This window comes from Chenopodium quinoa, unplaced genomic scaffold (assembly GCF_001683475.1).
Source record: "Chenopodium quinoa cultivar QQ74 unplaced genomic scaffold, ASM168347v1, whole genome shotgun sequence".
NCBI classification, from domain to species: Eukaryota; Viridiplantae; Streptophyta; class Magnoliopsida; order Caryophyllales; family Amaranthaceae; genus Chenopodium; species Chenopodium quinoa.
Genome location: NW_018743979.1, coordinates 4229001 through 4254817, shown reverse-complemented (window position 1 = coordinate 4254817; position 25817 = coordinate 4229001). Strand labels below are relative to the sequence as shown.

Genomic DNA, 25817 nt, shown 5'->3' with positions numbered 1-25817 from the left:
AAGCGCGGGTGAGTTGTTTTTGAAATTCCTTCTTGAATTTGCATCAGTGAAACAAAGAAAACACGCCAAAAGAAAGAAAGAAAAGGAACATAAACTATACACAAGGGATTAGGCCATCTCATCATAAACAGGAAAAACAACAGGATATCAAATAAAAGCAGCGGAAATAGACAGCAAGCTAAGATTCCCCCCCCCCACACTATAGTGATGCAAGCTTCTTATATACAAATGAATCGACACCTGACACTTATACCCCTCCCCCCCCCCCCCCACACTTAGAAGGAGCAACGACCTCGTTGCTCCAAGACAAAACAAGGGAAGGGAAGGATAAGGGGGATAACCAAGAAAAACAGGGGGCTAGTGCCCACTAGGGCTAGCATCACCGAAGTCCGGCCCCTTATCCCCGTAGGAGAAGCCTTCAGGTAGGCCATGGGGATCCCAACCTCCAGTGTAGCCTAGAGGCTAACCATAATGACCTCGGAAGAGGTCTTGTTTCCAAGTAGGCAACAGGTCGAATTGGGGGGGCATGGTTAGGGGTTGGGGGTGGGTGGGGTCAACATAGGGGTAATTGGGGTCACCCCTATAATCACTACCACCCGGCAACCTATAATCATAGGACCCGGATGAGTCAGGGAAATCTCGGCGCACCCTATTTGGCTCGGAAGGTCCTTGCCAATAGGGGTAGGTAGGGGCGTTGTCACCCCCCCACGATGGCTCTAGGCCATGCTGTGGTGGCCAATATGGATAATTGACCGGAGGCGTGACATCACCTCTATCTACATGCATACCGTAAATAGACTGTTGTTGGAGAAACATACCTTATTGGGTTTTAAATAGGCTTTGAACACCCAACTGGAGGCTCCCCATTCGCTGCTCAAGGCTTTCCAAGCCTTAGCTTTGGAAGAAATGTTGTTGTTGTTGTTGTTGTTGTTATTGTTCCATCATCTCCACATCATCCTGCTCAACTACAGGGCCCTCTTCTTGGTGAAGAATAATTAGGTCGTTGGACTAACTACCCTCAACCAAACAATATTTATAAACCTACACCTACACTAAACAAGATTAGTGGTAATTAGAGGGTCGAACCACGGAGACGACATAAACACTATCAACACCACCACCAATTAAGCTAGGTCAAAGAGATAGGATGGATAGAACAATAAACAAAATGAGATTAATATTAAGTTAAACTAACACCAAGGGAGAGGGTCAAACATGACAATGATCTTCAATAAAGTTAGGCAATGGAAATGAGTTTACATGCAAACCAAATATCTCATATAAGGCAATACCAACAATACCATCTAACCACCTATCGAGGTTAAAGGCTTTCCCAACTTAACACATGCTCATACTATCGTCATAAGCTATGAAAGTTAAGGTTTTTGCATAGAATCGATCACCTAATGGATATCCCTAAGTTACACTATCGTCATAACTTAGTTCAATCAACCCAATTACAACACATGATTGGCCATTCACATGGAGTAATTAGTAAAACATGGTTACAAGGTATATTTAATCACATATAACCAACATTTGTCTAGCCTAATACATTCAAGATTCACCACATGCTATCACCAATCCCTTAGTAAAGGGAATTACTCACTAATCATGAACAACTAACACAAAACCCAACAAGAAGAACAAAGAGAAGCAATTAAACTAAACAACTACTCTAATCAAGCAAGAAATTAAGAAAGAACAATAAATGAGATAGAGTTTAGAATGCTCATTGAAGTATTGAAAAGGAATCCAAAACAATGTCACTTTGCATCTTCATCTTCTTCAATCCACCATTGAAGCTCTTCACTTTCTCTCTCTAAAATACCCTAAATTACTCTTAATCTACATTACAAAGTATAAAAATAAAGATTAAATCTAAATCTAAGCCTAATTTATGTGAAGATTGATGGAGAGATGTTAGGGTTTAACCCTTCAAAGAGGAGAGAGAAAACCCCAAAGAAACCCACCATAAAAACTTGGCCAAAAAGAGGAGAGGAATAAGCATTTAAAAGACCCGTAGCTGCTCGTGCGCGCCCGCGATAGAGGCCTGCGCGCCCGCGCACTGGGATTGGCCTGGCAGCGACATTCATTTTCAAACAGCCATAACTTCTGTTCTAGGAGTTTCTGGGGGCGTGCAACCTACTGTTGGAAAGCTCTTTAAGTCTAGTTTCCAATGGAACTTTAATCACCTCAATCCAATTTGTAGATCAAAAGTTATGGCTAAAAGAGTGAACAAAGGTTAGTTTTGGAGTTCAAGCCCTTGAGCGCCCGCGCCTATCTTAGGAGCGCCCGCGCCTAAGCCGCGCCCAAATCGCGCCTACATTCTGCCTCCAATATTTTCGACCCCAATGTTAGGAATGCCCGCGCTGGGTTTGGCGCGCCCGCGCCATTCTGAAAGCGCGACCTGCGCTGTCCGCATGGCCTTGCTTGCTTGCTCCTTAACTTCCTTTGTAGCTCTTCAAATGAACTCCAATTCTCCAAGCTCTTCATTCTCTCAAAATCAACTCCAAAAGCCTACAAAACACGAGGAAAAGCACAAAAACATAATAAAGAGATAAACGGAGCAAAAGGGGTACAAACAAGGGACAAACGTAGAAAAATACCACGATTAGAGGATCTAAATAGTGGCATAAATGCCACTTATCAAATTCCCCCACACTTGCCTCTTGCTTGTCCTCAAGCAAGAACAAAAGCAGAAACAAAAAGAAAGAAAAAGGATCTAATAACACTAAAAGGAGAGGGGTGAAAAAGAATATACACTAACTCACTTTCGTATGAATCACGGTTGTTTTTAGCGTAAACAACAAGCCATTTAAACCTCAAAGTCGCCTATGAGGACGAGTGTGCTCTCGTAAGGGTTTCCAAAGAGTTTAACCCATAACTCTACACATAAAGCAACACAAGGCAATGCATAGACAAATAAAATAAACACAAAAACAAGACGTTCTTGGTGGACTTTTTGGAACGAAACAAGCACCAATGAATGCACAACTTTCTAAACAAATAAGGGTATGCACGTTCCAAGATGTTTAGAATTGAAAGAAACATAGACTAAGCTAAGCATAGAGAACTAAGAGCCGTACAATTCACCTTTCATCCCAAACTAGCTAGCCGCGTTCTCTCCACTAGCTTCAAGTCAACCATTAGGTGGGCTTCTCATGGTTCCTCGAAGGAACCGGAAAAAGATAAAGAAATGAAAACGATGAGAAGGTTATCCCGACGTCTTGGCTATGCACTCTCTCTCTATAAGCTTGACAACTATCTTCCTCCATCGATAAAGACTAAACTCTATTGGGTCTAAAGGTCTTTTATTGGTTGTAAGGGTATGCTTGGGGTGTAAGGTGGGAAAAATTTTGAAAAATTTAAAAATTTGGTGGTATTCCCCCACACTTATTCAATAAACACACACTAACAAGACTAAGAAACAGGACTCCCCCACACTTGAACGGAGCATTGTCCTCAATGCTCAAACACGAGGGATATGAAGTTTTTTTTTTTTTTTTTTTGGTCCTTACCTTATTTGAGTAAGGACAGCTTTTCATAAGCATTTTCTCTTATTTCACTGAATAGAAACACACTTTACTCACTTGCTTGACCAAAGAACTACAACTTTCTCATTTGCGTTCAAAATCAACACAAAACAATTCTCAAACCAACATGCTTCACATAAACAAAAGGTTTAGGGGAACAAAATGTCATTCGGTTTGTAATGTGGCTCAAAATCAAGAAAGGGAAATAGGCTCAAAGGGTTAGCAAGAGGGGCAAATTTAAAAGAAAACCAATTTTGTAACAAAACAAAAAGAAGGATAAGAAAATGAAAAATGCCTATGTCCTCCCTTAAAGGGTTCGGTCACGATCTCGGGTAGATAGAAGTCAAACTCTGGATTGAAAAATGCATAACCAAGGATCCAAATATACCACTCAACAAAGTTGATGAAGGCTAGAACAAATAAACCTCACACGGGATTTGTATAGCAATTACCGACCTAAGGGGTTCATATCCACCATGGAGAGCGACACCGTCTTACCACAACCATGGATTAAGGCTACAAGTATCCCAAAGTTCTTAAAACCGCTACCTTAGCATTAAAATATGTTTAACTCAACCCAAAACACTCTCAAACCGTGCATACCATTACCAATTAGGAAGGAAAGCCTTCAAGGACACAAGCTCAAAATATTAAGTCCAAAACAAGAATGAATAAAACACATACGAAAACTTGCCTTGTTTTTAAAGGAAAAGACTCCATACAGGCAAATATTCTTAAGACAAGAACAACTTGAGAATGTTTATACAGTTGCGCAAGATGAGAGAATGATCAACAAATCCATGTATACCAAAAGTCAAATCAATAAGGAGCTCATGGCCATCCAAATATAGAATAACCAAAGTCAAAAATAAACCTTGGTATGTATGGAGGGGGTAAATCAAGCAATCAAGAGACCAAGAAAGGGAAGAAGGAAACAACAAAACCACAAACATGTATCTTTCAAACCACATGCAAATAAGAAGGTAAAGCAATAAAAAAAAGAAAATGGAAAGAGTGAACCAAATGATAGGTGGGTGTAGAAACTCGCAAATTAAGTCATTTTCCTCATTTCCATTAAATTGCTCTTCTTTGATGCTTCAACTTCCATTTACAAATATTCCTTGGTTTGCTACTTCTTATGGTTCTCGGTCCAAGGTCATGCGCAAAAGTATAGACATCAAGTACCTATATACAAAGATAAACAAGAGGAAAACAAAATTAAAAGATATAAAAGAAAAGTAAAAGCAATATAAACACGGGTTTCTTCCCGAGAAAGTCTTGTTTAAGGTCCAAGATTGACCTTATTAGTAAATAACCGGACAAAGAACGCAAAAGCTTGTCATACGCATCGGAAAACATTTCAAGAAATAGAGCATATACGATGCTCATATGACAAGAAAGCACAAAGTTGAAAGAAACTCTATGCTTGAGGGGAGGGGGAAAAGAAAAATCAAAAGAATCAAAAGAAAAATCAAAAGAAAAATTAAAATAAGAAAAAGAAAAAGAGGGAACAAACTCATTTAGTTGCATTTTGGAAGGTGAAAGCTCATCATTGAAATCAAAAGTAAGGTCATGGTGGTATAGAGAGGCAAGGGGCTCCTCAATTGGTTTATTTTTAAGAAAATATGGTAGTGAGATGGGAAAAGAAGGAATATTGCTAAACTTCCTTGAAAAAGGGATGTAAGTTGAAGGGGTTTGAATTGGGATCGCACTCACCACCTCAATTACACCACCTAGAATTGAATCACAAGCTTTCTCTTCCAACTCATCTTCAATACCCTCAAAGATTTTCAATGTATTCTCAATCACCAATTAGGATATTTCACTCTCAACAAGAGCATGATCATCATTGTTAACATTCCCCAAGTCACCATGAATGAACATTGGTATCTCATCATCACCTAAACCAAACTTTTCTCTAAGCAACCTCAAATCAATGTTTAATTGCATCAATTTTGTATCGTCAATGGGTTGCGAAGAGTTTTGACGCTCAAATTGGGTGGAGGGGTTGGTATTCACGAAGTCATGAAATCTCACCATCCATACTCCCTCCATCACTTTCAAAATCATCATCCTCAATCACATTCTCAAATTCCAAATGAGTTGTCTCACTCTCTTGATTACCCTTAGGCTCACTCAAATGGGAGGAGGGAGAAGAAGTAAAGGCATCCTCTTGGGATGAGGCTAGTTGGGAAATTTTACTTTCCATCATTTTAATCCAAGCTTCCCTTTCATTCCTCTCTTCATCTTGTTTTCTCATAAACTCCTTAAGCATCTACATACACTCTTCTTCCTTTGATCTCCCCACTAAATTACCCTCACAAAAAGGCTCATTAGACACATAGGGGAACTCATTAGGAATCGTGTATGAAAAAGGAAAGGAAGATGAAGAATTATGCATTTGAGAATTTGGGGTGTGTGAAGCATCATTGGAATTCATGCACATAATTGATGAACATTGAAAAATATCATGAACATTATCAACATTGGGATGCATCTCATCACAATTAGCATACAAAAGGGAAGGGTTGCCATCATTCATCAAGGGATCATCATGGGGAACATAAGAACCATCATTAGAGTTTATGCAAGAGTTAGAAAAATCATGACAATTATCATAACTATCTTGCTCATTGCTATCCCGAGCAAACCACAAATAGAAATCCCAAGCCTCATCCGAAGATGTGGCTCGAAATTCACCATTAAATATGTTGTCAACCACCCCCCTAGTGTACTCATTCAAACCCCAATAAATTATTTCACAAGACTCCCATAAAGTACAACCAAGGTAATTAGAGAAGTCTTCAAACCTATTAAAGTATACCCAAAAGGGCTCATATTCAAATTGAGGCAAAGAAGGACATGACATTTTATTTTGGACAAATTGATCCATGACTCAATGAGGCAAAACAAATAGCAACCAAATAAGAAAGCTCAAATATTTTTGGAATTTCCCCTTTTTTTTTTCTTTTTTTTAAACAAAAACTAAACAAAAAGAAAAGAAAATATTCGCAAAGACCTAGACTCAATAAGGTAATACAACAATAATGGAAGCCGTCCCCGGCAACGGCGCCATTTTGGTGAAGGATGATTAGGTCGTTGGACTAACTACCCTCAACCAAACAATATTTATAAACCTACAACTACACTAAACAAGATTAGTGGTAATTAGAGGGTCGAACCACGGAGACGACATAAACACTATCAACACCACCACCAATTAAGCTAGGTCAAAGAGATAGGATGGATAGAACAATAAACAAAATGAGATTAATATTAAGTTAAACTAACACCAAGGGAGAGGGTCAAACATGACAATGATCTTCAATAAAGTTAGGCAATGGAAATGAGTTTACATGCAAACCAAATATCTCATATAAGGCAATACCAACAATACCATCTAACCACCTATCGAGGTCAAAGGCTTTCCCAACTTAACACATGCTCATACTATCGTCATAAGCTATGAAAGTTAAGGTTTTTGCATAGAATCGATCACCTAATGGATATCCCTAAGTTACACTATCGTCATAACTTAGTTCAATCAACCCAATTACAACACATGATTGGCCATTCACATGGAGTAATTAGTAAAACATGGTTACAAGGTATATTTAATCACATATAACCAACATTTGTCTAGCCTAATACATTCAAGATTCACCACATGCTATCACCAATCCCTTAGTAAAGGGAATTACTCACTAATCATGAACAACTAACACAAAACCCAACAAGAAGAACAAAGAGAAGCAATTAAACTAAACAACTACTCTAATCAAGCAAGAAATTAAGAAAGAACAATAAATGAGATAGAGTTTAGAATGCTCATTGAAGTATTGAAAAGGAATCCAAAACAATGTCACTTTGCATCTTCATCTTCTTCAATCTACCATTGAAGCTCTTCACTTTCTCTCTCTAAAATACTCTAAATTACTCTTAATCTACATTACAAAGTATAAAAACAAAGATTAAATCTAAATCTAAGCCTAATCTATGTGAAGATTGATGGAGAGATGTTAGGGTTTAACCCCTCAAAGAGGAGAGAGAAAACCCCAAAGAAACCCACCATAAAAACTTGGCCAAAAAGAGGAGAGGAAGAAGCATTTAAAAGACCCGTAGCTGCTCGTGCGCGCCCGCGATAGAGGCCTGCGCGCCCGCGCACTGGGATTGGCCTGGCAGCGACATTAATTTTCAAACGGCCATAACTTCTGTTCTAGGAGGCTTCTGGGGGCGTGCGACCTACCGTTGGAAAGATCTTTAAGTCTAGTTTCCAATGCAACTTGAATCACCCCAATACAATTTGTAGATCATAAGTTATGGCTAAAATAGTGAACAAAGGTTAATTTTGGAGTTCAGGCCCTTGAGCGCCCGCGCCTATCTTAGGAGCGCCCGCGCCTAAGCCGCGCCCAAATCGCACCTACATTCTGCCTCCAATATTTTCGACCCCAATGTTAGGCATGCCCGCGCTGGGTTTGGCGCGCTCGCGCCATTCTGAAAGCGCGACCCGCGCTGTCCGCATGGCCTTGCTTGCTTGCTCCTTAACTTCCTTTGTAGCTCTTCAAATGAACTCCAATTCTCCAAGCTCTTCATTCTCTCAAAATCAACTCCAAAAGCCTACAAAACACGAGGAAAAGCACAAAAACATAATAAAGAGAGAAACGAAGCAAAAGGGGTACAAACAAGGGACAAACGTAGAAAAATACTGCGATTAGAGGATCTAAATAGTGGCGTAAATGCCACTTATCACTCCTCGATCGGCTCCAGGAAGGACACCATTGTCCCTCCTAACCCAGTAGATGTTTCTAGACTCCCTTTGGAAGGAGGTAAGTGCTGGGTTTGGGAGAAAGCAACGGTGTGCATGAGACACCAACCAATCATAGATTCCCTCTCTTGGAGTGAAGGCAATGAATCCCAACCTTTTAAATTGATCGAGATTGAGAAGGATGTCACCGCTATTCCCAACCATAGTGCAAGAGGGGAGGAGGTCTCCATACCCAAGCTTTAGGGCTAACCTTGTTACCATACTCCCACAGGCAATTTCGCCGGTCTTCTTTCCTTTAGCGATTGATAAGCAATTTTTGATGAAGAAGTAGCCCAGGTTCACTCTTCGACCTAAGGCAGGCTGAGTAGCGAACCACAGAGTGAGAATTTCCTCTCTAGACATCTTCCCTAAATCCTGCTTGTTGAAAATAGCGTATCCAAGTATACTGTGCAGGATTCTTAGGGTCGGGTGAACTATCTCACTGGCTAAGGAGTAACGGTCGTTGAATTCTTCTTTCCCCGTGATCACTCTCCACCAATGTGTATCATTATAACCTTAGAAGGAGGAGTTCTCGGGAGCGACAAGGTTGGCATCTGGATTAAAGTCCAGGGCAATGTTGAGTTCTCTCAAGGATAGTGTATGAGTTTTGTTGAAAAGCTGGAAGGTGACTCTAAAGTCATCATCCCCCACAGCTTCACAGGAGAAAGTGGAAAAGAATTCAAGAGTTGGATCAAGGTAGGTGTTGAAATCCGAGTTCACAAAGGTACCCAAATTGAGGTTTTCAAAGAGCACCCAAATGTCTTCGTCAACACCTAAGCTTGTGGTGGCAGGACGGTGATAGTGTTTGGAGGGTTTAAGCTTCCTCTCTCTCATTTTTTTGTAATTGGCTTCGTGGTTTTTATTTTGGAAGGTAAGAGGGGGTAGAGGTTGTTGATTTTGTTGGGATTGGGAAGATTGTGGTTCCTTCCCGCTCCTTGATTGTTTTCTACCAAATGTCAACATCTTCGCCCCAAACACTTCTCATAAACTTATACCACAAAGAATTCCACACCAAATCACCGAAATTATACCAACCCAAAATTCAATTGCACTATCAAGTGAAATCCTACAAAACAACAATTAGCACAACAAATACAACAACGTAACAAAGTTAGTCAATAGGCAAGGGGCTCATGAAATTTACATAGTACCCAAACAAATCCCAAAATTCACAAACTACCCACACACATCATGAAATCCATGGCCAAAAATTTACAAATCATAGAAGCACAAATATTTATATCCAACAATTCACAATCCCCTAACTATTTCAAGAAAATCCCAAAAATTGCAAATTATCCACAAGTATTTCATTAGAATTACAGATTTGCAAGAATACTCATATACATGTCAATATAATCATAAGAATTGGAAAAATACCCACATGCATTTCAATTGAGTCTAAAATTTCCCCCAAAAACATCACAAATTCAAGAAGCCTATCATGAGTTCTATCAAAATGTAATGAAAATTAGGCTTAGCAAGTTAGATATACCTTCTTGAAGACGAAAATTCGAACAAAAACTTCACCGAGGAGGCTAGGTTCATGCAATGGGAGATTGGGGTTTTTGGGTTTTCTTGAAATCTCTTGGGTGATAATCAAGGGTTTTTTATGAGCAAAATTGTGTAAAATGAGATTTTGGTGAGTGTTTGATGAATTTTGAGGGAGATTTGGGGAGGAAAGGTAGAGGTTGTGAGGTATTAGGGAGGTTAGTAATGGAGGTTAGGGTTTAGGAGAGAGAGAGAGAAGTGAGAGATTGAGAGTGAAAATGGGGGTGAAAGAAAGCATACCTGCCGTTTTTTTCTGGACTGGTAACGTGCGCGCCCGCGTAGACCTGTGAGAGAGCCCTCTCACGGGCGCGAATTCCATCTATAGAAACATTGGCCCTTTTTTCAGAAATTGTGCGCGCCCGCGCTAGGGACTCTACGCGCCCGCGCAAACCTCATGCGCGCCCTGTAGAGTGCTCTCATGCCATCTACAGAAACATTCTTCAGTTGGCCTTAACACTTGCGCGCCCTGTAGAGCCCTCTCAAGGCATCTACAAAATATTTTTCCTCCTACAATCAATCTCAAAATGTTCTCTAACTCTACTAAAAATTCCTAACACATCAAACTAAATTGTTTATCAATATTACAAACCCCATTAAAAACATATAAAAGTTCAAGTTTAAAACGACAATACTCCTATATTACGGAATTAGCTTCGAAAGCTCTTATCCCGAGATCATCAAACGCGCGTGCATGTCGTTAATCCTCTTCATTGTGCTCCTTCCTTAGGCCTACTTGACCTACAATAAAAACAACTAGGGATTAGATCCAATCATAAAATCTAACTACGAAAAATCAAAAGCTCAAAGGATAAAAGGGAGAAGGGCCCGGGTTGCCTCCCGAGAAGCGCTTCTTTTTGAGGTCATTAGCTTGACCATTGCTCCGATTCATTAAAGCTCTACAAGGGAAGGCTCGTAATCCATGGGATGAAGCCTAAGGCACTCAATACGACCAACTTCGTTCCTTGAGAGATAGAGTTTGATGCGGTGTCCGTTAACCCAAAACTTATGATTGCCCGCATCTAACTCAAAGGACCCATAAAGAGTAACATTAGAAATCTTGAAAGGACCGGACCACTTGGATTTCAGTTTTCCAGGGAAAAGACGAAGTCTAGAGTTGAAAAGTAGAACTTCATCTCCAACCTTGAATTCTTTAAACTTTATCCTTTGATCGTGCCACTTTTTTTATTTCTCCTTATAAAGCCTTGAATTCTCATACGCATCGAAACGAAGCTCCTCTAATTCATTCAATTTCATCAACCTTTTCTTTCTAGCTTCCCCAAGGTCCATATTAAGCTCCTTGATGGCCCACCAAGCCTTATGTTCCAACTCTACCGGGAGATGGCAAGCCTTGCCATAAACCAACCGGTATGGGGTTGTTCCTATAGGGGTTTTGTAGGCCGTTCTAAGGGCCCATAAAGTATCATCAAGTTTGAGGGACCAATCCTTTCTAGTCCGATTCACCATCCTCTCAAGTAAGTTCTTGATCTCTCGGTTTGATACCTCAACTTGGCCTTGAGTTTGGGGATGATAGGGGAGCCCTACTTTATGGTGGACACCATATTTCTTGAGGAAGGCCTCAAGTTGCTTCTTCGCAAAGTGCGATCCACCATCACTAATTAGAGTCCGGGGCACCCCAAATCTTGGAAAGATGATCTTCCTTAGAAGCTTGAGGACTACTTTGTGGTCGTTGGTAGGCGATGGTATAGCCTCTATCCACTTGGTCACGTAGTCAACCGCAACCAATATATAAGCATTTCCGCATGAGGACACGAAGGGACCCATGAAGTCAACCCCCCAAACATCAAATGGTTCAACTTCAAGGATACCTAATTGAGGCATTTCATCCCGTTTCGTGATGCCTCCCGCCCTTTGGCAACTATCACACCTAGATATGTATCATTGGGCATCACAATGCATGGTAGGCCACCAGAGTAGAGATTGAGAGATTTTAGCCACAGTTTTAGTTACACCACCATGTCCTCCACACGGTAGTGAATGGCAATGTTCGAGCACGCTCTCAATTTCATGGTCCGGGACATACCTCCGGAATATACCATCCCCACATTGTTTGAATAATAATGGGTCATCCCAAAAATAACGCCTTACTTCCTTGAAAAATCTCTTCTTTTGCTGAGATGAGTATTGGTATGGGATAATTCCACTAGCTAAGTAATTTGCGAAATCCGCAAATCACGGGCTAGGAGAATAAGCGATAGCCATAAGGGTCTCAACACCCATCTCCTCATTTATCGGAACACTTTCAACATTATTATGTGGTAATCTAGACAAGTGATCGGCAACATGGTTCTCGGACCCCTTCTTATCCCTCATTTCGATATCAAAATCTTGTAGAAGGAGGACCCATCGTATTAGCCTGGGCTTTGCATCCTTCTTGTTCATTAAGTACCGAACCGCAGCGTGGTCTATGTACACTATCACCTTGGAGCAAACAAGATAGGACCGAAACTTGTCCACAGCAAACACAACTGCAAGCATTTCCTTCTCCGTGGTAGTATAATTCTTTTGAGCATCATCCAAAGTTCTACTAGCATAGGAAATAACATGCAGCTTGCCTCCTGCTCTTTGACCTAATGCGGCTCCTACTGCAAAGTCACTAGCATCACACTTAGTTCAAATGGCAAGCTCCAATCTGGAGCTTGCACTACAGGAGTAGATGTGAGAGCTTCCTTGAGCTTATTGAAGGCTCAAATGCAACTCTCATCAAAACAAAAATCTTTATCCATTTGAAGTAATCCAGTTAAAGGTTTAGATATAGTAGAGAAATCTTTGATAAAAACCTCCGGTAAAAACTCGCGTGCCCCAAGAAAGCCCTTACTCCCGTAATGGAAGTAGGCAAGGGTAGCTTGGTTATTGCCGACACTTTAGCCGGATCAACTTCAATCCCATTTTTTGACACCTTATGGCCGAGGACAATCCCCTCCTCAACTATAAAATGGCATTTTTCCCAATTTAAAACAAGGCTCGTCTCTTGACATCGCTTCAAGACTTTTTCAAGGCTAAATAAGCACATGTCAAAAGAGGATCCACCCACACTGAAATTATCCATGAATACTTCCATTTCATTCTCCAACATTTCAGAAAAAATGGAGGTCATGCATCGTCGGAAAGTCGATGGGGCATTACATAGTCCGAAGGGCATCCTTTGGTATGCGAATGTCCCATACGGACAATTGAAAGTGGTCTTCTCTTGATCCTTAGGGTGGATTGGGATTTGGAAAAATCCCGAGTATCCATCTAAGAAGCAATAGAAGGCATGCTTTGATAACCTTTCCAACATTTGATCGATGAAAGGGAGAGGGAAGTGATCTTTCTTTGTATTTTTATTCAACTTCCTATAATCGATGCACATTCTCCACCCGGTCACAATTCGGGTGGAGATGTCCTCTCCCTTCTCATTCTTGATTATGGTCATGCCACCTTTCTTAGGAACTACGTGAACCGGGCTTACCCATTTGCTATCGGAGATAGCATAGATAATCCCCGCTTCACGTAGTTTCAAAATATCCTTTTTTACTACCTCTTTAAGGTTGGGATTCAACCTTCTTTGAGGCTCAATGGAGGTGGCATCATCATTCTCAAGATGGATTCGATGCATGCACAACGAAGGGCTAATACCCTTAATATCATCAATGCTATACCCTATCACATTTCTATATTTTCTCAAAACAACAAGCAATTTTTCCAAATCAAGCCCATCAAGGGTAGCATTGACAATAACAGGGTATTCCCCTTCATTTTCAAGATAAGCATATTTTAAAGAAGGGGGAAGGGGTTTTAGTTCTACCTTGGGAGGAGGCTTAGAACTCTCCTCCAATTTCTCCTCTTCTAGAGCTAGCTCATCATGCTTAGGATCCTTCTCTTCCTCTCTCTTGGCTTCTTCAATGGTCATGAAAAACTCCTTTGCTTCTTGAGAGTAGTACTCTTCCTCGCATGTAAGAGCTTCAACCATTGGATCTTGAGGACTCATCATAACCCATCCCAAAAGATCTAACTCCTCACTCACCACATCAACCCTATAACACTTCTCAACCATGGGGGTCTTGAGTAGTTTAGAGAATTCAAAAACAATCTTTTCATCGGCTACTTCACAAGTAATGGTATTGTTTTTGCAATTAATGACGGCCCCCAATGTCTTCAATGTCTCCCTTCCAAGAATCAAAGGAGTGTTCTCATCCTCCTCCATATCCATCACAACAAAATCACAAGGTACATAAATGTGTCCCACTTGAATGGGGACATCTTCAATTTCTCCGCAAGGCAACTTAACCGATTGGTCGGCTAGTTGAATGGTCTTTCTTGTGGGTATCATCTCGATATTCAATTGTTGAGCAATGGACAATGGGATTAGAATAACACTAGCCCCAAGGTAGGCTAGAGCTCATTTGGCTTCCAAGTTGCCAATCTTGACCGGCAATGTGAAACTTCCGGGGTCTCTTTGCTTCTTTGGCATCTTATGTTGAACAAGCGCACTAACTTGATGTAGAAGCGTAATAAATTCATCTTTGAGCTTCCTTTTGTTCGATAGGATATCTTTGAGGAACTTCTCATAAGATGGCATTTGCGTCACCACTTCAAGGAAAGGTAGGTTGATGTGTAAACCTTTCATCACATCAAGAAATTTTGCAAATTTGTCATTCAATTTTCGCTCCGCAACCCTCCCGGGATAAGGTACCGGATTCTCACACTTTCTAGTGTCAATGGGGTCCTTACCCTTGGACTTCTTGTCTCCAACTTCTTTCTCAACATTTACCTCCTCATCTCCCTTCTTATCTTCCCCTTCTTTCTCTACCTCCTCACTCCCTTTTGGGCCTTCATAAGAAGCACCCGATCTCAAGGTGATCGCCTTGCATGTGTCGGGTTGTTTAAGGATGTGAGATGGGTTTGTTTTTTATTGTCCAAGTAGTTTAGAAGAAGAGTTTAAGGATGAATTTTCAGCCACTTGAGCTAATTGAGAATCAACTATATATCTTGTTGTGAGCCTTAAGCTCTTGGGTGTGTTGGTTCATGGCTTGGAGTTGTTGGAGAATTTGGGTTTGTGTTGAGTCGGGTTGTGATTGTGTTTGCTCTTGATGCTTTTATGGGTATTGGGTTTGATTTTGGTAGTTGGATTGGTTTTGGTAAGGTCTTTGGTAGTATCCTTTTCGGTTTTGGTTTTGTGGTGGGTTTGGTGGTTGTGGATTGAAGGGAGGCTCAACATGTTGTTGAAGTTGATTATTGAAGCCCGGTGGTGGTTGCCTCCAAGCTAATCCACTATTGTTCCCCCTATAACCATCTTGTCTAGTATTGTAAGCATTAATGTGTTCGGGACTCAAACCCCCACAATAAGAGGTATCATGGTTTGTTCCACCGCAAATTTCACATGAGAAGGCATTGACTTGGGAGGAGCTTGAACCGCCATTTCCACCCGCATTTAGTTTTTGCAACCCCTTGTTCAAAAGCTCGATTTGATGTTGGAGTTGATCAACTTTTTCCAATTCATATCTTCCTCCCTTTTTTGCTTGAGGCTTCCTTCGGCCTCCCCATGAGTAATTCTTTGCAACTTCTTCTATTGTGGCTTCAACTTGATTTTGAGGGATTTTAATCAATTGCCCTCCGGCTCCCGCATCTAGGTTGGCTCTAGACATCGGCTCTAGACCATCGTAGAAGAATCTCATAAGCAAACTTTGGTTGTATTCATGGTGTGGGCATGCTTAAACTAATTCCTTAAATCTCTCCCAAGCTTCTCCCAACGTTTCATCCGAATCTTGCTCAAAGGAGGCTATCTTCCTTCTCATCTCGGCAGTTTTCTCTTTGGAGATGAATCTCTTCAAGAAGGCCTTCACAACCTCCTTCCATATAGTGAGAGAATTGGGCTTGACATATTTGAGCCACTTATTTGCCCTTCCCGTAAGGGATTGTTGGAAAAGATACATTCGTATATAATCTTGGCTCACTTGATTTGTTTGTATCATAGCACATAGTTCAAGGAATCGATCAAGATGCTCTATTGGGTCCTCACTTGGGGATCCGGAAAATTGCTCAGATTGCACCATCCTTGTGTATTGGGGATGGATGGTGAAGTTTATCTCGGTAATAGGCAACAAGATGCCTCCGGTGAGCTCATATCCCTTCGGATTCCCAAATTCTCGAAATAAAGAAAGGTCATTCTCTTGCTCATGCTCCGCCATATCGGTAGTAGCTTCACTAGCAAAGGGAGAAGAATCACTATCACAATCAAGTATCGAACCAAACCCTCTGTTATCTTCGTTAAAAAGTCTTCTAACTTGTCTCAAGGTGCGTTCGAGTTCGTGATCAAGTGGATATGTAGGTGGTCCCTGTGATCTCTTTTGCATTCGACAAAGCTAAACACACGATTAGCACTGAAATTCAAAATCAAATGACTCAAATTAAAAGAAAATAAGACTCTAAAGCAACACAAATTAGACCGTTTCCCCGGAAACGGCGCCAAAATTTGATGAGGAATAGAATGTCGTCGTTAATACACTTTTCCTATCAAATTAATCCTAGTTTACCTAAACGAGTATAAAGGCAAGCAAGGATCGAATCCACGGAGAAACGAGAAATTGTGAAGCTAAGTGCTAACGAAAGAGGCTTGAAAAGGGTGTATATGAATAAGAGTGGAGTAAAACCAGGCAACAAACAACTAACGCTAACAAAATTACTCTAACAATTAACAAAGACTAACAAGGATTAGAAACTATGAGATTAAAAATGCTAGGGGGATTGGGGAACATCAAACTTGGAGATTAAGAGCTAAACACATAGATAATCAAGGATTTACAACCAAGGGATCAAAGATCTTACTTAGCACAACTCATTCCCATGCAATTGATTAAGCAATGTATAAACTACGATCTATCCTAACATGATCACTCCCGCGCATCAATTAGGACATGTAATAATATGGCCAATGGTGCACAACATCAACCATATAACAATAAGCACAGGTTCATACAACAAGGGTTTAAATCCCCAAAAATCAAGTATTTAATCAAATAACAACCAAGTCATCCATTCCCCTTCCTCTAGCTAAAGTCTAGCCTAGGAGAGAGAAACTACCCATATCAACAATACCCAAAATATTAGCCATAATCAAAATCATAAACATAACTATCAATAATACTTGAAATATGTAAATAACCCAAAATAAAAGAGATTAAGATAGAAAGAGCTCACAAAGCTTCAACTTTGTATTGAAATAAGAAAATGGGTCTTTGAACCTTCAATGGTGAACCACCAAAAATCCAATAGAATGCTCCAATATTGATTACAAGGATAAATAAAGCACTAATCTAGATTAAAGACTAAAGTTTAGATGATAAAAAACTAATAATCTGAGCTAGAAACTTATACAAGCATTAATGGAGGCTATTCTCTCTCTAGAAATGTTCTAAGCACTTTGCCCTAAATGGAATAGTTGCCTTCTTCATTCCCCAAATCAGCATTTAAATAGGAAATAAAACGGGCTGGCCTGACGGATGTGCGTGCCCGCGCAGGGTATTGTGCGCGCCCTGTAGAGGGCGCGATTGCCATCTACAGAAAGTTTTCCTGATTTTTCAAGCCAAGTTGTGCGCCCTTTCTCTTGAATTTCACGCCCGCGCAGAGTGGGAGAGAGGGCTCTCCTGGGCGCGCAGCCTGATCAGATGCTCCTCACTTGATTTGCTCATGAAACCGGCACTCGAAACTATCCCAAACTTTCCTCTACTTCACGTATCGATCGGTTTACCTGCAAAACACAGGTTAACACCCAAAAACAGTACAAAAAGGTAAAGTAAAGGGGAAGTACGAGGGGAATGGCATTGTTGTGCAATATATGGGGAAGCACGGCAAAATAGGGCTAAACAAGCGATAAATGGAGGGAAATGGTAAGGAAATGAATCCCAAATAGTGGCATAAATGCCACTTATCTATCTTCATTGAATTTAACATCTCGACTGATCATGATCTTTTTATTGCTAAAATTGAAAAGTCGATATCCTTTGGCTTGTGAATCATAGCCAAGGAAGATTCCTTTTCCGGATTTTGCACCTAGTTTGCTTCTCTTTTGGGATGGAATATGAGCATAGCAAACTGATCCAAATACTCTCAAGTTTTTTGTTATTGGCTTTCTCCAACTCCATGCTTCAATAGGAGTTTTGCCTTGAACCGCTTTCGTGAGCAGCCTGTTCAACAAATATACAGATGTGTGAACTGCTTTTATCTAGAATATTTTTGGCAGATTTTTCTCACTTAACATACAACGAGCCATTTCCATCACGGTTCTATTTTTCTGTTCAGAAACTCCATTCTTCTGAGGTGTATAACCCACTCTAAGCTGATGTTCAATTCCTTCATCTTCACAGAAAATATCAAATTCAGAGGAAGTGTATTCCTTGCCTCGTTCTAATCTGATTTTTTGTAGTTAACAACCACTTTGAGCTTCTGCCAGTGCTTTAAATTTTTTGAAAACACTGAAAACTTCAGACTTTTCTTTCATGAAATACACCCACGTCATGCAGGTGAAATCATCGATAAAAAGGATGAAATACTTGTTTTCACCAAGAGATAAAATTCGCTGAGGTCCACAAACATCGGTGTGAACGAGCTGCAATTTTTCTGATGCTCTCCACATATTATCCTTCGGGAAAGGCAACCTTATGTTGCTTGCCAAATTGACAAGACTCACAAAGATCATTAGATACACAAATTGCATGAAAATCTCTCACTAGATTTTTTTTGTGTGTTTATTGAGAGCACGCATATTAAAGTGTCCATACCTCCTACGCCATAGCCATGTATCGCTTGTGTTTGCTGCATTCACGTTCTCTACTCGATCATCCCACTTCAATAGAAAATTTTTGTTTTTCATCGGGACTTTTACAATCTCTTTCTTATTCAAGTCAATGATAGTGCAATGGTTATTCTCAAAGACAAGTGAATAACCATTGTTGACCATCTGAGCAACACTAAGCAAACTCCCACTCAAATCTGGAATAAGGAGGACATCATTGATGTACTTCATACCTTTCTTTGTTTAAACACCAATTGTGCCTATTCAAGTGGACTGTACAACAACACCATTCCCCATACGAACTAGAACTTTAATAGAAGAGTCAAGCTTGCAAAATAAGCTTGAATTGTTTGTCATGTGAGATGTGCACCCACTGTCAATCAACCATCTTTCCTTGCTGCTACAGGCGCTCATCGCTTGACGTGCATAAAACAAATAGTCTTGTAATTCACTGGAAGCATGAGCATATGTATTTAATGGTTGTTGCTTCTATTTGTGCCAACAATCCTTCTCCAAATGGCCTAGTTTTTTGCAATGGTTGCACTTTGGTTTCCCCTTATGATAGCAATCTTTTTCAAGATGATTTGTCTTATTGCATATACCACATGGAGGGAATTTCCCTTTTGAATGTGGTTGCTCCTTGTGTTTTCTATCAGATCAAGGGGCCCCCTAATTCTTCCGGTTATTGCCTTTGTTGAATGGAAAGTTTTTATGAGACTTTGCAGAAAAGCATTCTCCGAGGGTGGGAATTTCCCTAAGTCATCCTTTGCAAATTTATGCTCTTGGCCAAGCAACGAACCCATTAACTCCGTCACACTGAGTTTTTGACGTCCTTAGATTCGACAATTATTGTGGACATTGTGTTGAACCTTATGTCCAAAGATCTTAAGATCTATTGCACTATTTTTGCACCTGAGATCTCTTCTCCATAAATCTTCATTTTGTTTACAACTTCCATGATTCTAGAAGTGTAACCTTTTATATCGTCATTCTCCTTCATCTTCATATTATCATATTGACTCCTCAAAGTATTGAGTCAACTATTTCTGATTTTTTCATCGCCATGAAACTCCTCCTTAAGAAGACTCTAAGCTTCTTTTGTTGATGAGGCTCTCATGATCTTGGGGAAGATTGTGTCAGAAACACAATTGATGATTTGAGATAAGACTCTAGCATCCTTCATCTCATCATCACTTATCTTCTTTAATTGTTCTTCTGTGTACTACACTCCTTGTTTTTGTACAAAACCAATTTCCACTATCTCCCACAAAGCACTTGCTTTTAGAAAAAAACTTCATTTTCATGTACCAATAATCGTAATTCTCTCCTGTGAAAGTAGGAGGTGTTGGCATAGAAGTTGTTACAAAAGAGGTTGACGTTGAAGCCATACTTCAACTGCTCAGTTTCTTCTTCTTCTTCCTATCTTCTGTGTGTGTTTTTTTTTTCTCTTTTTTTTTTCCAGGCCCATAAAATTAGGGTAAGAACTTTGTGGTACTTTTGTAAATACATTGACTGCAGTATATATGTATACTGTATATTGTGTATGAATTTGTTTCCTAAAGCAATCTGTTTTTTCAGTGGCAATTTGCCTTTTCTGCCTTGGTTGTATATTTGATTCTAGCAACGTTGTGGAGCATCATGAATGTAAGGTTGTTGCCTCGTAATCATGTATATCAGTGACAATTCAACTTTCCTTTATTCGTTGTTTAGCTGAAACTCGAAATGTTGTTGAGTATCTTGAATGTAGGAAGTCTGTTTTTAAGTGGTGGTGTAGGTAATTTTTTCGGTCGATTTTTTTTAGTGGGGATGTATTGCCCATGAATGTGTGTTTTCTTTCGTTTTTTTCATTTTCGATAATGTGAATGATGAATTGAGGTCTATATGCATACAGAAAATCGCATTGCTGGTGGTGTTTTATGTATAGCAATTATTAAGAATAAGTAAACATAGACTACATTCACAAATTATGTTTACTTTGAATGACATATTCATGGAGAGTTGAACATTAGTGCTAGTAATTTTTTATGGAGAGTTGAACAATAGTGTGTACATATTGTATGATATCTAGCATGTAAAAACTAGGAAAAATCAAGAGTGGTTTAGGAAGATGATGTATAGATATGGTGTGTTTGTTTTGGTTTCTGTCAGTTGCTGGTTGTGGCAACTTTGTTCATTGAACTCTGGATGTTAACCATGACAGATTGTTCTAGGACCATGAATGTACAATGAGTATTCAGTGCAAGAGGATGGAAATTACCCTTCTGTGGATTAACTTATAAAGAATCTTCAAATTGCAGATGGTATTCAATAATGAAAAGGATTATCATTGTAAAAGAGAATCTTCAGTAAAAAGAAGCAGTGCCTACCGAATTCAGTTGCCCAGTGTGGCAGTGTTTAAATGCCTCAACTAAGTATTCATGGTTAACTGTGATTCTTGTGTTCTATATCAGGCTAAGAGAGCTCTAAGAGCATTGAAAGGACTGGTAAGACTGCAAGCACTTGTTAGAGGGCATGTGAGAAAGCAAGCTGCTATAACTCTTCGTTGTATGCAAGCTTTAGTGAGATTTCAAGCTCGGGTGCGAGCAAAGCGTGTGCATTTTGCTTTAGAAAGTCAAACTGAACAGCAGAAAGCTCATCAACAACTTCTACAGGAGGCACGTGTTCGAGAAATAGAGGTGTACTTGCTCTATTGTCAACGTCTATTATCTCTTTGGTTGCTTTGATTGGGATTGGGATTTGGCAATCTAAAAATATTATTAATCAGACCTTTGTAACCTTAATTCCTCTTTGGCAACCATCATTACTTGGATGGATTTCATGGTTTAATAGTAACCACTTATACTATACATGAGGCTAACTCTATCCAACATTTGAAAAAAAAAAAAAAAAAGCAATTTAAGAAATCTCTGTTTATTAACCCTTGCTTAGTTGCCAAGTGAAATTCAGTATGTTCTTGTCATATAGTGCTTGCTTATTCTCATGTTCAGAATATTTTGTCATTTACCTGCCTATCCTCATACACAATTAGTTTAATTTCCATCCTACAATTCATTACAAAATTTTAGATATTAATTCCCTTAAATTTGGAGTGTTGTTAGTAGCTTCTTTTTTACAATGCATACAATGACATCTTAAAATCAATGCTTGGTTTTTGGTAAAGCATGAAGTGTTTCAAAATAATGGGATGTTCACCCATTAGATCCAGCCTAAGCTTGACTATACATCTTACTGAATGTTTATGTATTCAGGAAGGATGGTGTGACAGTGTTGGCTCTGTAGAACAAATACAGTACAAGTTGTTAAAGAGGTAGGAGGCTGCTGCTAAGCGGGAGAGAGCTATGGCATAAGCCTGACTATACATCTTACTGATTTGTTTGTGTGTTTTGTTTATTAGGGGATCTAGATCCATTGGATATGTGTAAACGGTGCTAGAGGCGGATAATACTGAAGTTGAAGAAGATGCTTCACGAATTGCTTTACGAGAAATTGGAGAAGCAGGAGAAAGAAATGATAATGCGGTCCAAAGAATTGCCGAAAAAATTGTTTAGCGGACAAAATGATTTAGTTTAACTAGTGATAGTTTAATTTTGTAATTTTCCTTATAGATAACAATGTACAAACTTTGAATTCATATTAATATAATTATAATCTTCTTTTTTTTTTTTTTTTTTTGAAAATTCTGATTTTAATTGTATTATTATTATTGGCATTAGGTATATGCATTGTGTGGCATTAGGTATAAGGAACCGTGGCATTAGGGTATATGCATTGTGAGACATTAGGTATGGGGAACCGTGGCATTAGGTATAGGAAAACGTGGCATTAGGTATTATAGCTAATGCCACGGAAATAATGTTGTCGTGCATTAGGTATTGATCTAACGCCACTAATCATTGATGTCGTGGCATTAGGTGTCATATGTCGTTGCATTAGACCTACTGCAACCCCAGCAGATGCCACGGTACATGGTTGTTGCATTAGGCCTAATGCAACGGATTTGGGTGTTGCAATAGATAAAAATGTAGTAGTGGTTCATTTGTGTAATGAGGAGACAAAGCGTTTATATGAGAGTTTAGTTGTAACAAAGTTTCTATAGTTATTAATCATTTCAAGCCATTTTATTGCTCATATAATTTTTTGTTAATTTGATTTTCTTTATTTTTAATTAATTTTTTTAGTTATTTATAGTTATAACCTATGTAGGAATTGAACCTACATCCTATGCATTTGCATAGTGCTCTACCAGTTGAGCTAATAGGTTTTATCATACGTTATAAATAGTTTTTGCATATGTTCTAAAATTTACTGAACATGTTCCAAAATTTACTGCAACCATTCTGAAATTTTTCGCTTATGCTCTAGAATTTTCTACTTATGCTCTAAATATATGTCTTAAATTATTTTTCTACATTCTAAATTTTTTCACCTTATGTTTCCCAATTGATAAATTAAAAAGAATTGTTATCAAATGAACAAAGAATTGTTTACTCATTTGATAAATGAAACAAAGAATTGTTGCTCATTTGATAAATGAGCAAAGAATTGTTTGCTTATATGATAAATGAGCAAATAATTGTTTGCTCATTTGATAAATGAGCAAAGAATTGTTTGCCCATTTGATAAATGAGCAAGAAATTGTTTGCCCATTTGATAAATGAGCAAGAAATTGTTTGCTCATTTGATAAATGAGCAAGAAATTGTTTGCTCATTTGATAAATGAGCAAAGAATTGTTGCTCATTTGATACATTAACAAAGGATTGTTTGCTCATTTGATACATGAGACTTAATTTATGTACATGTCATCTTTCATTTATATGGCAAATTTCATGACAATTGAGAACTATTTAGGCATATATACCTTAATCCTTCCATATAATCAATTTCAGAAATAACAGCATCCAAATACAGTAACATACTCTTCTCGCTCATTAGAATTTAATTATAGTAACACACTCTTTGAAAATTTCACATAAATTAAACCTAAAAAATTTCACTAATCAGAGTTCGAAAATGAGCAATCAAATAAAAAAAATACAGGTCATCTCGAAACAAAATCTTAGGTCATAATTCCAAAAAATACAAAATTTGCAATAGAATTCTCAAATTAGCAATTAGCATAAACCGAACAATGAATCAGCAATCTAACATAAACCGAACAATGTAATTACAACTTCATATCAAAATGAAAATTATGACGAAAAACTAAAATTAAGAGTAAGAAATTCGAGATTTACCAACCAAAATTATATATGAGTGAACAAGAGGAGGGAAAAAGTAGCAATCCTTCAAGTTTCAAGCCATTAATGTCTACCTTCAAGCTTTAGAGAGAGAGAAAGAAGGTGGATAATTTTTTTTTTGGAGAGAGAAAGAAGTAATGTGTGATGGTTTTTTTTTTTTTTTTTGAAGGAAGGTTTGTTTGGTTATAAATTACATTTTTGTCATTATTATGTGAGTAATCTCAACAGTTGCATCTTGTAGTTCTCATATATAATAGTGTTATCACATAAAGACCTATTCTCATCGGATCCCTCCCCTATATGTGTGTGTGTGTGTGTGTGTGTATGTATATATGTATATACATACATGCATACATACATATACATATACATACATATATATACACATACATGTATATATATACATACATACATGTATGTATGTATGTATATATATATATATATATATATATATATATATATATATATATATATATCATACGTGTACATATATTAATATTGCACATATAGCATCCGCACATTAATTGACTCATTTATTTAAGTTTGGGTACCTTACATTTGTCGATCGAACTCATAGATTGTTTCTCCAAGAAATGTAATTTAATTACCATATCTTCTTATTATAATTGAATAATATAGCAAACTCTTACAAGAGTGAGTTAATAAGTGGGGTCAATTGACCCCATTATCTTAAACATGGCTCTGCATATGCCCATTACACTTCCCTATTTTCTTTTTCTAATCCAATGTGCCACATGTCTTCTTATATTTTTAATTTTTTATTACACTATCTTTCTTAACTCATTCATTGAACACTTCATCTCCATATCCCCTCTTTAATTCAACCTTTTCCTTTTCTCTCTTTAATTTTAGTCCATTGGCCTTTTTTTCAAGCCTCATTTTGAATTAAAGTCCTTAAAAATTGAATTCTTTAATCATGTTTTCAGCTACACATTACACCCATAATGATTTATTGGTATTTTCTCACTCATCTTTCAATGCAATTTTCTATGAGCAACTCGTGCACGACATAAGCTAGAAATTTAGTTATCTTTTAAATTGATTAGAAGGCAAATGAGTGAATCACCGTGGGGCTTTCTGCATTTTGTATTAAACTTTGTCTTCAAATTAGAATCTGATCTATTGATATCACCTTCACTTTCTTCAATCATATGCTTCTAAAGTTTTCTTTCACTAGCAACAATTTGTTTGATTTGCCTTATTTTGAGTTTGATTTGTGATTTCTTTTCTTCACTTTTATGATTTTCTGAAGGAGTAGCCGTATATTTGCAAATTATTCCTCTATAGTGTTTGCTTCAATCATCATTAAATTTACAAGAATTGCATCGTTTGCCTCCATCATCATCACTTCTATGTGTTGAAGGTAGGGGTGGGACTTCGGTCTTGCAGTTCGGTTTGACCTCAGTTTGAAACGATTTCGGTTTGAAACGGTTCGGGTTAAAACGTTTCATTTAGACGGCGGGTCGGTTCAGTTCGGTTCTGATTAGTCACAGGTCGGTTCGGTTTCGGTTTATTTTTGTACGATTTAAATTCGGTTCGGGTCATAAACGGTTCGGTTTATAAACAGTTCGGGTCATAATCAGATCGGTTAGAAACGGGTTGCTTCAGGGGAGGATTTACTCGGGTCAATGCCGGTTCGGTTTTTAAACGGTTCGGTTAATAATCGGGTCGGTTTGAAACAGGTCGGTTCAGGGGCGGGTTTACCCAGGTCAATGCCCGTTCGGTTTATAAACGGTTCGGGTCATGATCTGACCGGTTTGAAACAGATCGGTTCAGGGGCGGTTTTACCGGGTCAACGTCGGTCCGGGTTCATATCGGTTCGGGTCATGAACGGATTATATTAAATTGGGTCGGTTCAGGGGCGGGTTTACCCGGG

The 25817-nt window shown here is 38.7% G+C and overlaps 2 protein-coding genes across 2 annotated transcripts; both read right to left on the bottom strand.

Annotated features, from left to right (window-relative positions):
• Positions 1-12081: 12081 nt before the first annotated feature.
• On the bottom strand, positions 12082-14101 carry LOC110689970. Its single transcript, XM_021866786.1, has 2 exons — positions 13717-14101; positions 12082-12494 (listed from the first exon to the last, which is right to left on the bottom strand). The coding sequence occupies exons 1-2, from the start codon at positions 14099-14101 to the stop codon at positions 12082-12084; spliced, it is 798 nt and encodes a 265-aa protein (XP_021722478.1).
• Positions 14102-14290: 189 nt separating this feature from the next.
• LOC110689969 lies at positions 14291-15536 on the bottom strand. The gene is made up of 2 exons (XM_021866785.1): positions 15182-15536; positions 14291-14721 (listed from the first exon to the last, which is right to left on the bottom strand). The coding sequence occupies exons 1-2, from the start codon at positions 15534-15536 to the stop codon at positions 14291-14293; spliced, it is 786 nt and encodes a 261-aa protein (XP_021722477.1).
• Positions 15537-25817: the final 10281 nt, after the last annotated feature.